Below are 19,229 nucleotides of genomic sequence, written 5' to 3' on the forward strand. Positions count from 1 at the left end.
GTCACATGTATTTAATTACTATCATTATATTATTTAATTAAAAGATAACAATGGTATATATATTCATGAAAAATATATGTATTTTAATTAGTAATATAATAAATCAATTATTAGACTCTTTTTATTATTTTGATTAAATTTATCATAAAAAATCTATGTCATATCCTAACTTAGTGTGTTTTTAATTTATGAGTTATTTTCATACAATGATTATTAGCTAAAACATAATCAAATAAATAACATTTAATTATACAATATTTGAATGCTAAAAATATATTCAAATATTTATACACAATGAACATTAATCTAAAATAAAACATAAGCATTTAAGAGATATGCTAAAAATCCTTATGACTTTATATGATACTTATAAACGTAATCACAAAAAATATGATGCAAAAATAACTCCTTATATTTATAATTTTATATAGAGAATATAGAGGTGAGATATTATCCAATACAATTTGAATTTTATTTATTGAGTTATTTAAGAATTAAATATTTTCTATAACACACTTTCAGCAAATAAATGCTTATATAAACACATTTATAATTGTTAATATTCTACATATACACTCAAAAATCAATGTTTATATTGCACTTATATTAATGAGAAATATAATGTTTCAATACATAATTTATTGATATTATAAAGTATAGGTATATTATATTTGCATTATGCATAAACAAATAAGCGACCCGTGCAAGTGCACGGGTACCCTGCTAGTTGATATTATAGTATAGACGTTATTGCATATCAGATGTAATACCAATTGACATCTTATTAGCCACATAAACAAATTACGCGACTTAACTAACAGAAGATGAATAGAGATAATAAAATTATATAAAATAAAATGTTGAACATTAAAAATCATCAAAATAAATTGAAACTACAAGAAGTAAAAATGCAATTAAGCCAATTAATTATGAAAATAAAACGGGGCTTGCCGATTTCTGGTAGATTTAATATTATTCTTATCAAAATTTCATATAATTTAACAATATTTTTACCCACATATATTTTTACCAATAATTAGAATTTTATATCTTCTCCTATGGCAAATTAAATTATAATTATATTTATACACATGAAGAAACAGATCTAAAAATCGAAGGACAATTAAAATTGTTGAATGATGATTGTTGATTGTCATAAAAAAATTCTTATATGAAGGGACATTTCACCAACATGGGGCTCTAGCTCAAGTTTTCAGGTGCTTAACACATTTTAAGGAAATGCTGACTAGCTTAATTATTATGCCCATAAAAGCTAGGTCTATGCCCTCAGCTTTCCCTGTAAAGTTCTTTTCATCATCATCAGACATAAAATATTCTTAACTTTATTTTAATCATTTCATCTTCATCATATTTAAATTAAACAATATCTCTAATTTAAATTTCAGCAGTACCCTCAGGTTGGGATGAGAGCTTTTCAGTTACCTGACTCAGTGGAAGTTTTGCTCCCTAGGCCTTACTTCTTTTCTTTTCTATCTGCCTTTTGCTTTTATTTCCCACTGTACCATAAAAGATACACTATGTTTATATACAATCAAAAGATTATAAACAGTGTTGTCAAAAGTTAAGTACAAGTGCGAGTTACTCAATTACCTGAAGGATTTTGGATAAGGTTATGGATATGAATTCTACTTTTAGATAACAATCTTGCTTGATGCTTGTTCCTAAAAAATGACCAAACACTTAAGGGCTTAATCTTCATTGGTAGTTATTCCTAAAAAGTTACCTAATCCTTAAGGGGAAAAATAGAAAGTTTATCTTCTTTGATTTACAATGAAGAGCAAGTTCATTGAACCTACAAATATTCTCTGTCCACGTAGGAGGAGCAAGTGAGAGAGGAAAGGTTCATTCATGAATGTGTTATAACTCATAAATTAATATTCTTTCTCATTTATTTATTTATTTTAGACATATTTTTATCATTAATGTTTCTCTATACTTACTTTCTATCCAATCAAATAAAGGAGAAACAAAAAAAATTTCTCTTATATTTTCCTTATTTCTTTTATACAAAACAATTCAAAATATTTACTCATTTTCTCATATTTTTCTGTCTCCAGACTCTCTTTCTAACCTCTTTCTCTCTGTTTTGGAATTCCTAAATAATCAATTGTTACATTAACCCTTACTTCTCTTTGGTTGGTCAAATGGTACCCTCTTCTAGTCACTTTATTCTAAGAGGATGGACCATTTTTCATTTATGAGAAAACATTATGTATCCTATTGTTATAAAATGTTGAGGGGTCCATTTATGTGATTTTGAGGTTCCAACTTGTAGGTGAGGTATCTCATAGTCGTGAAGGAGTGCTTCTTTACCTTGCTGAGTTTTTTATTTGGTTATCTAGTAAAACTCCTGGGAACATAACTTGAGGACTAGATGCTGGATACTTGCTGAACCAGTATAAAAATTGGAGTTGCATTGTTGGAATTCTATTTCCATTATAACTTTGTGAGTTGAAAATTTTATTAGCTTTTATTAATTAAAGCTGCATAAAAGTTGCTAGATACTCAATTCAACCCCTCTTTGGTTTAAGCTACATAATACAATTGAATGTACATGCTATGTTTGTTAAGGAAAAATGGAACATTGAACGGTATACTTTTTCTTATTATTTTTGGTCTACAGTAATAGTGTACATTATATATATATATATACATCCAAAAACTATGTGTGCACTTGCTTTATAGATAAAGAAAAATTCAGATTAAACCAAGCTCGTCCAAGTACTTCACATAAACTCACTCCCCTAAATATAAAAAAGATATACTTGACTATACTAGTGAAAATTGATTTTTCTTGGAGGTAGGGCAACATTGCAACATCAGTGCACTATTATTATATGCAAAATTAGTGGGCATAATAATGGGCAGTGAAATTCAGGTAATAGATGGAAAATTAAGTTTTATGTAGTAAAAAAATGAATAATGTATGCGCACAACAGTGTAGCAGTGTAGGCCATCTTAGGCATTTAAGAGATTAGGGATCAGATATCATTTTCAAGGAGCTTATAGTTATAGGGGGATTGTTTTTGTTTCCCATCATTTTCTCAATCAATCAATACACGTCTTAATTTGCTCATCCCCTTCTATGTGCGATTGAAAAAGGATGTAAGAGACACATGCTTGTGTACTTTGTTTTTTCCCTTCAAACTCAAACCTATGGTATCCTATAAAGTAATTGCTCTTTGTCTGAAATAAACAGTGGTTTATTTATGGAATTTTAGCCGCAAAGAATCAAATGTTACTATGTGAAGATTTTCTGACGTTTCCTACTTTTAAGTTTGATCCAATTACAGACTATTTAGATTTTATAAGTAAATGTAACTTTCATTTCATGAAAAAAAATAAAAATATCAAGAATTGGTTGATAAATAAATGGAATTAATATAAAATGTTAAAATGTGGTAAGAGTCATGAAAAGAAAGCCTCTTGATGAATCAAGAAGTGTATAAAAGAAGCTTGAAAAAAGAACAATGAAAAACAAAGATTGATAATATTCTCATTGAATGAATTGAATTGATTGAATAAGAAGTGAACCAATATGGTTTATTTATACAAGAGAAAAGAAGAAAAGAAAGCTTGTAAAAACAAGTAACTAACATAAACCTAACTTGTTAATTCCTAACTTTCTAACCAACTATCATCTTCCAAAATAACCTATCATATATCTTTAATATCCCCCTCAAGCTGGTGAGTGAAAATTTTCACTCTCCAGCTTGGAATTGATTTAAAGCTTGATTTGAAGTAATAATAACGCTTAACCACCCATGGCAAAAGCTATATCATCAAACGCTTAATCATTCATAGTAGAAGCTATATCTTTGTTTAACCACTATGGACAGAAGCTATTCATCCAATGTTTAACCATCCATGATAGAAGTTATATCTGATCTTAACCATCATGGACAAAAGCAAACCAACCATTGATGATGAAAGAGAGAGAACGAATCAGAATCTTGATCATAATGAGATGATTCTATGATGAATAAGAAAGAGGGACAAATGATGTAATATTGTATATGATAAATTGATGATGAATGATGAGAAATGTTGAATCTTGGAATGATGGAGCCATAATCAGAAGAATTTCATTGTAAAAGACCTCCTTGAACATAAGCAACCAGGTCTCGGGTGAAGATTAGTGATGAATCTGTGCATTTGAAAGAAGAAGAACAGAGCATTAGTGGTGCAGGTTGAGAGAATAATGAGAATTCTTGATGGTTTTGAGGAGTCAACAACAGTGATTAAAGAGTATGAAAAAAGAAGTTGTACTACTTCAACAAGGTAGTCCACCTATACCCCTTGATTTGCGGTATGATCGTCACCATCCTTAGCCATAGTGCAAGATTCCTCACTTTGATGATTGATGCATGATGATGATTCTTTCTTGAATCTTGGAACGATAAACGCATAAGCGGAAGCGATTGAATAATTACACTCTGATACCATGTTACGAAAGGTAGCAGCCATGACAATGCTCTAGAACCCAAGAAAGATAATAAAGAAATGTTTGAAGGAGAAAGAAAGAAGAAAAAATGAACAATAAGAATAAATCTTTGTTATATTCAATAATGCTTCTTATTGAATATCCTGAAAGATGAATACAATGATTTATATATACATCAAAAGAAGAAAGGGCTTAACATGGAAAACCAAAAAACTAACATAACTAATAATCTTAACAAAAACTTTCAATAACCTCCCTCAAGCTGGAGAGTAAATGTTAATGACTTTAACTTGAAATCTTGATTTGAAGCCATAATAATGTGATAGATCGGAATCTTTATTATCTACTAATTAACAAAAAAAAAATTTGTGGATACCCATAGAGATTTGAGCCTTTGACCAAAAGCTCATTCAGCAAAAAGTGGTTCACAAACCTAGTTAGTGCACCATAATGTTGTGAGAACGACTTTGATGGTAATCAACCAGCAGCACAGTCAGCTATCTTGAGATATCCAAAATCCTATTTGATTATTTTTCCCAGGAAGAAAATTAATACCTTATAATACGAGCTCAGGACTTTAATGATTGTTAAATTTAATGTCTCCCAAACTAATTACTCAAACTTATTTATATATTTCTTTCATTTAATATATTAAAAAATATTTTAGCTCATAGATAAACTTATTTTATATATTATGTTAATTAGTAGAGATGAAATAATGTTGTAGTTTGAAAATCAGAGCGTGAATTGCTTCATGTTATATGATTATGGTTCAAGGTGATATTTTTCAATTTTATAGCAATGAGTAAGAAATGCTTCATAAGAACTTAAACTCCATATTTCTTTTGGAGATAAGCCATCCAATCTCTGAAACCAAGGGAGTGTCGACTAATTTGTCTTTACAAAAAATTCGAACTTGAACTCTTTACAGGGTTAGCCCAAGCATCAAATGGAGCCACCAGGCCCCAAATTTTAACTAAAAATTTCAGTAAAAAATTAAATAGCAAGCATGTGACTATTTTATCTACATGGTGTACTCAAAATCCTCTCATCATGAAATGTGACACATACATCATTAATTAATTTTCATTTTCTTGTCCCTCACTTATGCCAAGTCCTTAGTGTAGTTACCAAAACCTTTAAATAAAAAGGCCTAGTTTTGTCACCCAAAAGATATAGTTTTAGACTTTGCCTTAAATCTTAATATCACCGGCTCTCCCTAAACCCTTGTTTAAGCTAAATAGTCTCGTGTCTGTTGATCTATACAATGTTTATGTTACATAAGATGAAAAGACTTAAGAAATTTAATTGATATGTAAATAATTAAATTGGCAAATTGACATGTTGTTAGGTGTGCATTCCTTATATAAGTAACTACAAATACCTAAGCCCAATGTCTTAAATGTTAAGAAACATATGATATAATATCAATTCATAATTCATTAACCTCTCCAACATGACACGCCAATCACATACATCTACCATTGACCGTAGACTACATTATTTCAATATTTAAACGTATTTAGCATTGAAAATGTTGCTACTCTAAACATTAAATCCAAAGGTTTCCAATGTAACCACCAAACCTACCCCATCTTCCTCTTGACTTTAAAGTGGATAGTTTATTGTTAATATTCAAACTAGGATCACATATCACATATCAGGATTTATAAATGATACATTACAAACCGAGAAAATTAAAGAAACTCAAAGCAATATTCCAATGCACCTAATATGGACTAATAGCACATGCAATCGATTTGAATAGTGCTCCCTAATCATGGTTGGTAATGTGGTAGTGAGAGCACCAAGGTGGGTATCCTATTTTTTGCTACATTTAATTGCACACCATGGACTTGATATGAGTATAATAGCACTTTTTTAATGTTAAAATTATACCCCCTTTCCACATGAAATTTGGACAGCCCCATATGAATATGGCTGACCCACACAGACTTTAAGCTTCTTCAGATGACCAAGATTTTTATAAAATACAAGTTGAACGCCGCTCATGGCATTGAATGCTTCGCATGATTTGAATAAATTCTTGTGATATCAGAGTAAGTAGCATGATTAAACATTGTGATATCTACATGATTATAATTTACTCCACAAAATCTTTATATATTTTATACATTTCCATAAAATGGTGGGGGGTGGTAAATTGTTTAATTTGCATTCTCATTAAGTTACAACTTTCTTGTTGAATGCATTTTGGCACTAATAAGAATGAAAGATAGAATGTACCCAATCATTCTCACCATGGTTGTGCCATGTGAGATGACTCTAAAAACGACACACATCAATGATAGGACTTAACCAGATTGTTTGACCTGACATGCCTAAAGGCAGAGGACACATAAACTAATTAACATAACATAAATATTTAATTCCTCTTGGCTTTTTTATTTTGTTTCTAGTGTACATGTGCATTAATGTATAGTTAGTATAGTTAAATTGATACTTCCACTTAATTAATATATAAAACTTAATTTCACATGGACAAAAAGGATAAAGAAATAGGATAATTAGTTCCATAAATCTAGTGTACTGCCAATTATCGTTCACTACGTAGCAGAATGTGAGGGTTCTCCTTAGGTTGGTGAATGGTGAATATTGGTGATTGTGGCCACCATAATTTTGGGCACATGCTTTGACAACCCCTAAATGCTAAGATCCACACCAATCAGTTATAATTAATCTCACATGCCATATAGTGGAGCAAAGTGATGTCATATAGAGCAGAATGAATTGTGTGTCTAATACTTTCTAGTTAAAAAGCAAAACAAGATTATCTGTGCATCACTTTTGAATAAAATTCAATCATGAAATTAGTTCTACCTTTTACCCTTTTACCAATTCACTAGGAGATAAATATTGAATTATTATCATGCAGAAACTCTGGATCTGGTCCTCTCATGTAGCTCTCAAGCATTTATAAGCATTACAGTTTTCTATGCCAATCCTTTTCAATGACATAAAATAAGTTCAGTCCTGTGTATTCCATTATATACTAGTACCACAATTTATTTAATTCCAACAAATTTTACCACAAAAAAAAACTGGTGTAGAGAATGTTCATGTCAGATGCTATTCAAACAACTGTATAAGACATAAATGACATTGACCTGCAACATAAGCCATTCTATATGGTGTTGTAGCAGAAGAAACACGTAGGCTATTATTGAAGAACGTGAAACTTAACTTTAGGTTGGTGTATGGAGTTGCAATGGACAATGTGGCAGAATTGGGTACATAAATGGATGTAGGATCATGTTGTGATGATATATGTCTATGTGTGGTTTGGATTGTAGTCTTTCTTCACGATTTGATATGAATATAAGTGAACATGAAAAATATAATGTCTTCTTATTCCTATCATTTTCATTTTTTATCACTAAGTACACATGTTGATCAGGATTGTTTTGTTTTCTCTCTCTCTTTCTTTATTTAACAAAGAAACAAGGTGAGGATTCTAGAACTTGATTGAAAGAGATTGATGAAGCAACCTAACAAGTTTTCTTATTCTTTTTGCTTCATTGCTCTTCAGTTCAACAACATAATCTTGATGCCATTAGAAGCACATGATAAAATGGGCTATCATTTAAAGATGAATTACATACATAAATGAAAGTGATTTGAAGAGCAGCTACAGCCATTCCAAACTTATACATCATTCTAGTTTTTCCTGAAAATGAAAGGTTGAAATCACAGTTACTGAATTGTTTTATTATCACTATATTGCTCCTTCTGTGGCTTAATTGTGTAGACAAATTATTCAGTTTAGAGTGGAAATAGGTATAATTTGCATTTTGATGCTTGCAATTTAAGCTTCCCTCATTGTGATACTTAGCACAATAGTACTCATTCCTTTATTTGCATTTGAGGATTTGGTAGCTAGAAATAGTTTGTTTCCAACATTCACACATGACTATCATTTTTAGAAGTAGTGCTGCTATTAAATTATGATGCTTCTGAATAAATGAGAAGAAACAAAACCTTGTCTTCATTAAGTCCACCTTATTAACTTCTCAAATCAAAAGAGCTATATGAACATGGATTCCCACTGAATTACTCACTTTGTGTGGCTCTCTCTCATTTGCACCTAATAGCTTCTTGTGAGTTCCATATCTATTAAATGTTTTTACAATACAGATATACTGATTTTCAATCTCAAGCATCTTCAAACTGCACCAAGTGAACTACATATAATGGGGAAAATTATTGCAAGGACAAACATCTGAGTTGAAAATGTGACCATTTAATTAACAGAACTTTATTATATTCTTCATACAACCCAAAATTTTAAAGACAGTTAACTGGAATATAGACACCCTGCTTATTAGACTCGACCAATGATGTATTCTACATCATTAAAATATCAATTTAAAGCGATAATAAAATTCTTATAACAATTTCAAATGCAGATACTTTATATTATATTATTACATCAAATATTCCAAACAACAAGTGACACTCAACTCTAAATCCAATGAATCTAATTACTAGCATCCAATATGTCCAGTATAGCTTTTCTCCACTAATTAGGTAATGATTACGATTAGTACTACCAACACTACTACTTTTTCTTTTAAGATTCTGAATTATATCTTACTTTTCTTTGAAGATTCTGGATTTGGATTATTAAAACTCTTCCAAAGTCTCCCTCCCCTTTCCCAAAAAATAAAGAGGCAAAACGGGGGGCATCCAGTTTTAACTTCTAATCAATACTGAAAATTCAACAATACAATGAATGCAATTGACTAATGAAGACAATGTTTGAAAACTCTACTTTTATAATTGAATGACGAAATAGATAAATGCATCTATTGATTAAATTGCTGAAAAATTATCTCAAGAGAGACATTTGGTGAAAATGAAACTAAATCTATGCTAGAATATAGATATATGTTAAAAAGCTATAAGCACTAGTGTCAAAAGCAAAATTAGGGTAAACGTTGTGTTTCCTTCAGATGGAACATAATCATATTGCCACTTATCATTACACGGCTAAGTTCAAATGGAACATTATAAACCATAGAATATTAAAGAAATGACAAACCACCATTAGTATACTTTTATAAGTGCTATTTTTTTTGTTAATAATCAATTGATGCTGCACTAACCTGGGAACAACTCGAAGTTTCAAATCCATCATGCATCACTAATAATAATAAAGTCTGCAACTGACAACCATAAAGTTAAACAGTACAGTCAGAATCAAGTTTATATATATAACCTTAACGATTGTAGTGCGCCAAATCCAAGCCACACTCTATGTTACTTATAATGTTACTTATAATGTATTGAATTTGCTATATACCTTAATTGAGTCAATTGACATCCCTGTGATTTTCATATTTTGATATTATGTTGATTTATGTAAATGTTTGAAGATGTGAAAATACTGGCATCTGGCCGTTTGCCATGACTATAGCTTCTACAATGTATTTGATTGGATATGGTCTGGTTTTAATAACAATCACATGTTTTATTAAGAGATTTGGAGGAAAAATAAAACAGTTAAACCCCCCTGCAAAAAATTTTGGAGTGGAGAAAAAAATGATTATGATGCTGAATTTTCTTTCCCTTGCCAACCAGATAAGGGGAGGAAAAATAAATGTTATTTCACTTATATTTTTTCCTCTCATTTCATCCCATGTATTAAAATCTCTATCATCTTTGAACTTAACAGGGCACAAAGCTGAGGGCCATCCACTAACATCTGTTATAGTAGCTAAGTATTTCCTTATCAATGAGGTGTAGTTATATGATGAGATTTGGATCCTAAAGCTAAAAAAGACTTGATAAATGTTAAGCTTTCCTTACTGCCAACTATTTTAACCAAGTAAAAAATGCCAACCTTAAAACCATAAGTAGCCATTTTTTTGCAAAATCGAAATACGCGCAGAACTTGATAAACAATGAATCGCCCAAGTAATTCGTATTAAATTTCTCATTGAGAAAATCTCAAATGCTTCCCATAACAAAAGATTTATTCAAACCTTAACATATTTTTTTAATGGTATGTGAGGTTTTACAATTATTATTGATGAAAGAAAGCACACAAGAATTTCTAGTTTTTATTGAACTCAACTCATTCCCACCGAATGAATAATTCAATTCAAAGGGAGAGGGCATGGAATAATACTCTTGAAGACCATGAGTGTGTTTGCGGCTTGATTTTTTAAAGGTAATAAAAGAAAGGGGAAGGTTGATTCTGAAATCTTTCATTTCTCTTCATAGCCTCCAAAACCTAACTCGTATACACACCCTAAAATGGAAAAAAAAAACTCATGGATAAGTGATATTTCCTAGTCCCGCCAAAGGTTCAGTCTGAGCTCCAATTCTATGCCCAAATCTGGCAAAAGCGCAGTCCCCTTACTATTTGGGGAGAAAATAAAACACAGGAACTGTTGGCAGTGATAGACAATCAGACGTTAAATTTCATCCAAACATGTAATGGTTACAGACTCCACACATAGCAAATAGTTCAACGTAGTTTCATAAAATATTATAGTAATAATAACACATAACAGACAGATCAAGAGAAGGAACTTAAAAACATAGATAATATTTGAATTGTGCTTTAACCACCAAAACCAGGTAAAACTTCATAGACAAATAGCAGTCATCAGTCCCTGATGCTGTCTAACTCCTGCTTTTGGACTTTTCCATGGCCCTGGGAGCTGCAGAGGAAAGAAAATCTACATGAGAAAAGTAAGGCACAATAGTTTGAGTAATTCCAAGGTGCATGTCATTATTACAATGGTTAATATTTTGAATTCACATTAGCCACTACATGGAGCGGTATTTCAGTCATGGTTATAATAGAGTTGTTTGGATCTTCAATAGTTGCAAGTTATAACCAAGATGATCCAACTCCTAAGATGCACCTTTTCAGTGGAAAACTTAAAGCAATTTAGTACTGTTTCCAAATACATCTTCCTTAAAAGCTGCACCTATCAATTCAGTATATAATAACTTGCAGTATATAGTATCTAGTATTAATAATTGATCCACTAGAAACCTAGACACAAAAAATCCATCAACAAAATAAAACTGCAATTGAAACAGCACAATGAGTTCTTTTACCCGGTCTTAGATTAATACTCCCAAATAATTTTTAATCTTCCACAACATAGCACATAACATGTCTAAATCCAGTGATATTAGAACACATCAAGAATTCAAGACCAGAATTTACTGCAGGTTGCTAGTCCTTAGACATGGCAACTAAAGCAGGTCTGAATCCATCCATGTGATTGTCTTCTGCATTAGGTATAGTCACTGTAAAATGAACCATCACAAACTATACATACCTAAGCCAATTGCATCAGAACCCTTCATGATTTTCAGCCTTTTGCAAGTGTCAATGAACATACTGCAACACAAGTAAAATTGCAATTGAGAAATGCCAAGGATGCAAACTAGAGTGAAGTGCAAATTTCATCCCATCAGTTATCCAATCCAATATCTCAGTACAAACAGAAACTGTTATTTGCACCAAAACTTATGCCTTCGTAAACTAGCACATTAAGACATGTCAATAGGAAAGATATCTAAATTATAATTAAAATCCTATTCAGCAGCAGACTATTAGCTATGATCAAGTTCTTCATCTGATATACTGATACCATTGAGCATCATATAGCATGCACAAAGTATCTTGCATTTGAAATTTGTTTTGCACAAATCAATAGTTGTTTAACACCAATTATTTGTTGTTGTGCAACCCTTTCCACTGCAAATCTTGCATGCAAACTAGCTTCTACTTTATCCCAATTACAACTCGGTTTGTATCCATAACATTATGAAATCCCCTTTGATTTTCAAAGTAGATGAATTAGTTTGGAGAAAGAGAAAATAATCCAAATGTGCAGTCATCAATAATTTTGTAGCACAATTTAGTTACTAATAAAACAAGATCCATGTGGATTTTCAAGTGAGACACTGAGACTTTGAGAATAAACTCGATATCAGTATAATTGATGTATGGGTTGGACAAGGGTATATTTGATCATTAGACCTGGAGTTTAAGGAACAAAAACAGCTGAACATACAATGCTAAAGCTCCTCGCTCAAAGAACATAGTATGACCTGGAGTTTAAGGAATAAATAATGATTATGACTTTCAGATTATACAATGCTAAAGCTCCTCGCTCAATTGCCTCACAAAAAAACATATTTACTAACACTTACTATTACATAAAAATATAATGGGGCAACAAGATGAGCAAAGAAAATAGAGAGTTCTAATAACAACTTACTCCCATGGTACATCCCCTACAAGCATCCAGTCTCCATCTTTATCTTCATAAGTGACCACATATTCTGAACCATCCAGAAGGTCCCTCAGCTTGCTCTCACTCAACATCTCTTTTCCTGGAGTTCCATGGGAACCACACTGGCCTAATATTGTACACAAGGAAAGCACATTTCAGAATAAGAATAAAGCAACCACAGATTAATTTAAATACTGTTAAAATACATCAGAATTGCAACAGCTCACCAAGGGTAAAACAGCTGAACATCTTCTCAAGGGCGGAAGATAGTTCCTGGTATGTTGTATAATTATTGAGATCTACCTTCCTAAGATAAGGGGCACCATCCATGCTGACCTTCACAAAGAGAGTGGCAGGACATGGTTTTCCATCAACTTCATCATTGTTCTTTGAAGTGGTGGCCATTGAGTTTTTCCTAAATGATCTGATAGGAGGCCAGCCAACAACCTGTGCCCTGTCATACATGAGAACTTACTCTGTTAGCATAACTAGAAATAAATGGAAAAAATCCCATATAAGGTCTTAGCCCAAGCATGTCATTAAAATTAATGATAATTGGTCTGATAAGTTTTACTACTTAGGAGCGGGAGCACTGCCACTAATAGAAGCACCATTAGCTGCACAATGCCGTTCTTGTAACACATTGCTTTGAATTTCTTTCACTGTGGTTGGCTGAGCTCCAGAAGATCTAGGCGACAGCATTAGACCCATCCCTGTATTGCCAGTAAACTTTCCCTGCATCCATTATTGTTTGGAATCAGACTCAAAAATCAAAAGCAGCAAGAAATACCCACTTAATTTATCATAACATGGAGAAACCTTAACCTGAGGGAACCCATCCAAGGTGTCGGCAAAGCCTCTTTTGTTGCCTGAAACCACAGTCTTCCGGGATGCCAAGCAGATTTCATCTTTCATAGGAAGCAAAGGGAACAGTAGCTTTTTATCAAGTTTTGCTGAGCTTAAAGAGTAAAGATCCGTGTTCCATTCGGGAGATTGCGATCCAGGAAGACCCAGACTCAACTCTGTGGCCTTCAAATTCAGGTTCCCCTTTTTCTCATCAGAGAAGATTAGGACAGTAGGGCTACAACTGTCCACTGATGAGCAATCAGACAGTCCTAAATAATTTATTTCCTTCAATTCAATCCCATCTTGGGAGAAAGAGTCTAAGGATTGCAAAGATGCAGATGCTGCCGACAAGACTTTGCTCTGCCCTTCCTCCTCCGTAACCAGCAGTGGTGGAGACATCACACGCACAAACTGCAAAAACAAAAAAAAACACAATGCACTTAATCAAAATGAAAAAAGTGTTTGTTGTATGACCACAAATAAGAAGTTGGCAAGTAATAAAAAGATTAATCACAATAATAACGCAATTAGAAGCAATTTAATCAACAAAAAATCATAAAATAGTGCGTGCGTGTGTTATCTTAGTGTATTTGAATTAGAATAATAAAAATCTTGCTAAAAGAACTGTTACTTTGCCCCCGAAATTTTAAAGAAAACCAAACGTGCAATGCACCATGATCAAGAAGCAGTCGCAGAGTTAAAATAAATGCAAACATATATAAAGATTCCAGAAATAGAACTATAGTTACATGTTCTTGGTTTAACCTAGTAACGAATTCCGCATACCACTACCGATTTCGTCATTTAGGAAATCTTGATAATAATGCAAAAATGAAAACCGGTACAGTGTAAGATGTAACTATGAATAGAACATAGATTATGAATTATTTTCACAAAGAATCAATTTATCATAATATTAAGCGCTCTTCTTTTCTTTATTTCTGTCTGTTTATAAGAGCATGAAAATAGAAAACGTTGCAGCAGCACAATAGATCCGCACCAACACTGAAATATTACTCAAAAAAATCAAAATAGAAAACAAAAAGAACACATTCCAGCTTAAAGTGCCAAGAAAAGAAAAGCAGAACAGAAAATATAAAAAAAAATGAAGAAGAGGAGCAGTTAGGAATTAAAAGTATGAGAAGAAGATATGAAGAACGCACCAAAGAAACAAGGTTTGGTAGATCAGACACGGAGAAGAACAAACGGTTATCGTTTTGAGAGAAGTTTTTCTTCTTGTTTGAAGAGGAAAATGCAAGACATAAGAAGAGAATGAAGCAGAAAGGAAAACAGTGAGAGAGCGCAAGTTTAAGGTCCTTCGATTAAAGCTGAAAGGGAAAAAAAATGAGAAACTCTTGTGAACAAACCTCTTTTTCCGAAAATAATAATATGACGCAATAAACAGTGGCAAAAAATGGGAAATGTAATGAGGGGAATTTGGACCGTGGAATCTCGTTGGACGGTTGCGATGGATGCTGATGGAGAAATCGAAACCGTTCATTTTCTCTTTTTTCTCAACAAGGGACAGGAAAATAAATATCTTGTTAACGGGTGTTATGATGAAATTTCAATAAACTTCAAAAACATTTGCTTATGATTTGGGCCACTAAAATATAAATTCATCAAATGTTCCTAATTTTGTTTTCATTCATGAATTGAGATTCTTCTAAACAAGAACCTCAAGAAAAATAATAACTTTCTTGGATTAGATTAAGTTTAAAAATAAAATATTTTCCTAGGAACTTAATCTAAATACTCTTACATAACAAAAAAAAATACCTATATCATAATGTGCTGTATGATTGACCTATGGTCTATATCGTAAATCATCATTAAGATGGTTTTGATGATTCTTATTATTAACATTTTATGTGGTTTTATTTGTTTTTTTTTTCACTTACTTTTATTAAAAGTTTTGATAACTCTACTTTTTTGTTTAATTAATAAGAAACGTTAAATGAGGATAATGTTGTAACTTTAAAATATTAAAAACAACTATTTTGGTTAATTATATAACTTAATAAAAATGTCTTATTGCAAGAAAAGAGAGCAAAATGACATTAGTTCGTGGTACTTTTGAGAGACACCATAATTTAATTGTTTAGTAGTGTATGAAACTTTTTGATGATAATATCTATATTTATATTTATACTATATATAAAGGAAAAATATTATGTAATTATTAATTTAGTATAATTTTTGTTTTCCTATTTTGCTTTTAACAATTTTTAATTTCTATAAAATATCATATAATCATATATAATTACTACCAATATATTAATACTCTCTTACCTTAATTAGGCCATCAAAATAAAGACAAAAAATATAATATAAAATATATTCAATAAAAATTACATTATAAAATACATTCAATTTAAAAATATATATTATAATTTGTCAAAATAAAATATATAACTACATGTTTAATACCAAAAAGTAGAAATGGAGGTCGGCGTTATTATAATTAGTAATTAACATTAATACATAAATTTAAAATTTGATTTTATAATTAGAAAACATTAGTAATGGTTGACAAGAGTATTGGAGTAGATTTGTTTGTACATTTATATTTCTTGTACTATCAAGAATATTTTTTGTACTATCAAGAATATTTTTTCCTCTTTTTAGGTAAGAAACTAATTATTTTCGGGATTCATGATATTTATATTTGATAAGTTTTTTAACTATCTATAAGAATATTAATTTTAGATGGTTGAAATAAGACAGAATTTTATAATTAGTTTGAAGTCCTTGTTTTTCTGCTGAAAATATGATGATGATTGATGGCAGATGATATTTGTTGGGTGCAGGATGCTGGCACAGGGAAAAGAGTTATACAATAAAAAACACCAACACATTAGAGTGAATTCAGGATCTACTACCCTCCAATGCAAAAGGACTCTCATTATTTCTACTTATCTTGTTGTGGAGGGTGCCAACTGCCAACCAGGGCATATGCCCCACAAATTTTATAACAAAACAATCTACAATATATAATATGTCAATATGTCTATGTTTTTTTGTTTATAAACTTAACTTTGATATTACTAGTGACTAGTACAGAGTTATTATATGAACATCGATACATTCATCCGTATCTCTCACCTGAGAGTGAAGATATGGGATTTCTCTTTATTTTAGACCAATTTTTCACTAAAACATGTCTTATCTTTAGCATCTCTTTTATTTCACCTTCAAGTTAAATGATTTACATTTCAAGAATCTTGTAAACTTTTGCATGTGGGTGACAAGTATACATATTATGAAAGAACAATTATAGATTGAGATTTTATTATTATCAGAATTAGTTAATTAAATTAATTTGTTATTCTCATATCTCATTATTAAGGTCAGAACTAAGAAATGTTGATTTAGTGGTGAAAGATCTTATTACATTTTGAGAACGATTGAAATATCAAATGTTCGATTTATAAGAATAACATTATTTGTGAAAAACACTCTAAAATGAATTAATTCGTTATAAAAAGGTATGATACATTTGATAATAAAAAAAAGTTGAAGATAGTATGAAATATATATTTAATTTTATAGATTATGTAGGTGTTGCTACCTCATTAGTAGCTTAAAATTTTTGAGTCGGTCCCCGCATGCAGGTAAAGGCCTAGCAGACCGTTTCACTGACATGAATGATTACTGCGGGAAGGATCATAGCACATTAATATTCTCCCTTCTTCACTTCTCTCTTTCGCTCTCTGTATTACTCTACAACTACAAGTCAACGATGGCAAGTAAAAAATGTACTGTTATTATAAATTTAAATGCTATTGAATTCAAGGGCCATGAGTCACATTACCAAATACTTCAGCAATATAGTATAAGGTAAAATTGATGGTGTTGGATTGGGAATATTATACTGTGAAAAGTTCCATCCAACAGGACAAGAAAAAATATTCAGAATAGCATCATTTCCATTAATGATAGGAACATGCATCATATATACCGTGCATTCTAATTAAGCTATCTTTAAAAAACACTAAATTAAGATTTGAAGATTTAGCATTAATTAGTTTAGGCTGGCATCTTTAAAAACATTAATTACTTTAGTCTTGTATTAGAACTTACAATTTGTGTGCATATAAAAATGTTCTGGAAGCACCCAAAAAAAATGTTATGGACAAAGTCTTTACTCAAGTTGTATCTCGATTGAAATATTAGTCTTTCCATGTATTAATGGATACTCCAAAAAGAAAGAATTTGCTACATAAAAAGTAACCTATAATCCGCTTTTACTATCCGGCTGCATAGTAGTTAAATAATGTTAAAAAAATTAAATTTTTTACCCTGCACATCATTCATCATTTATTTGTTTTACTTTTGTTTGAGAGTCAATGGTGGTTAACAAATCAATGATGAATAATATACTGACAGTGTAAAAAACTCTTACACTGAGTGTATAGATATTAAATCCTTAAAAATACAAGTTTTATGAGGGAACTTTATATACTATATTTTGGGAGGATCAACTTCCTCAAAGAGTAAGTTTTTTAAACTTATTTCATATTATAGTCATCAATTTTAAGGAAATCTAATGATTTGAATTAGTGAATAGATCTAAACCATTAAATGTTCATAAAATTAATGACTAGGATGGAAAATAAGTATAAAAAACTTATTTTCAAAAGTAAGTGAATTTCCTGATGTATTTTGTATTGGCTTTTTTTTTTATTAGCGATGAAAGTCTTAGCAGCACCCATTAAAATAAATAAAGTAATGATTACTCATCTAAGCACATTATTTAATGGATGGAAGAATAATAATTACAAGACATTAATCATCCCTGCAGAGTGGTATTTAATTCTTGAGTCAGGTCATGATTATAAGGGGTCAAACATTATTAAAGAAAAATTAATAGAGTGCAGGGGTGAGGTAGGAAAAAGGTTGTAATGGAAAGCATATAGACAGAGGAAAACATGGATTGTGGGAGACAAGAAAGCAGCAATTCAAATGGGTTTGCCGGGTGGTGAGCGAGACAGGTAACCTCCTCCACTTGCATCTTCCTCTTCCATTATTATTTTATTACCCATTTCCTTTTTTTAGAGTAAATTTGTTTTCAAAGTCCACACTTTTCCATCATTTCATATATCATTTTTTTATAATTGGCCATAAAATTGTATTTGAAAAATTGTTTTATAAATTGACACTATCACGCAATATAAAATATGATAACATGTTCCAACGGTAGAAAGATAAAATAAATGAAGATTGGCTTTGTCCCGGAGCCACAGGTTTTGCGGGTATGTGCTATGACATGGGGACCCAATGCCGGTAGCTCTCCGCTTTTGCCGATATCTTTTTTCTTATTTTCAATCTCGTTTGTTGATTGAGATAATTAATTTGTAATAATCGTAACGTGGCATGTGGTATAAAACTAATTTATAGCTGAGGTTATATTGTGAAGATGGGTAGAAGATTATAATCAGATAATTAACTAATTCTAATAAATAAATTTAAAGTTATAATACTATTGTCCATTTTTGTTAGGCCTGAAAATATTTACATATAGCATAAGTGGTTTTTGTTAATAGATCGCAGTTGTTATGATATATTTTTTGTTATTAAAAATGTTTTCGAATTTAATAATATTTAGTGCAATTCAAATGTTATCTGATGTA

At 31.1% G+C, this 19,229-nt stretch overlaps 1 protein-coding gene across 2 annotated transcripts; it reads right to left on the reverse strand.

Annotated features, from left to right (window-relative positions):
• Positions 10,884–14,972, reverse strand: LOC109349109 (auxin-responsive protein IAA9-like). Of its 2 annotated transcripts, none has more exons than XM_019589788.1 (7): positions 14,762–14,972; positions 13,576–14,008; positions 13,328–13,485; positions 12,978–13,204; positions 12,736–12,877; positions 11,788–11,849; positions 10,884–11,154 (listed from the first exon to the last, which is right to left on the reverse strand). In XM_019589788.1, exons 2-7 carry the CDS (start codon positions 13,993–13,995, stop codon positions 11,117–11,119), a joined length of 1,047 nt encoding a protein of 348 aa, XP_019445333.1. In that variant the 5' UTR covers positions 13,996–14,008; positions 14,762–14,972; the 3' UTR covers positions 10,884–11,116. The 2 variants fall into 2 exon arrangements, with proteins under 2 accessions (XP_019445333.1, XP_019445334.1); XM_019589789.1 differs by having other exon boundaries at positions 12,736–12,881; positions 12,982–13,204; positions 13,576–14,007; positions 14,760–14,972.

This window comes from Lupinus angustifolius, chromosome LG06 (assembly GCF_001865875.1).
Source record: "Lupinus angustifolius cultivar Tanjil chromosome LG06, LupAngTanjil_v1.0, whole genome shotgun sequence".
Lineage (NCBI taxonomy): Eukaryota > Viridiplantae > Streptophyta > Magnoliopsida > Fabales > Fabaceae > Lupinus > Lupinus angustifolius.

Excerpts from the sequence above, each read along its gene's own strand:
- LOC109349109 (XM_019589788.1), bottom strand. The coding sequence starts at position 13,995 with ATGTCTCCACCACTGCTGGTTACGGAGGAGGAAGGGCAGAGCAAAGTC. Across the intron at positions 13,205-13,327 it reads GGCAGTGCTCCCGCTCCTAA|GGCACAGGTTGTTGGCTGGC; the intron begins GTAGTAAAACTT and ends CATGTATGACAG. Across the intron at positions 11,155-11,787 it reads TTCTGATGCAATTGGCTTAG|CTCCCAGGGCCATGGAAAAG; the intron begins GTATGTATAGTT and ends TTTCCTCTGCAG.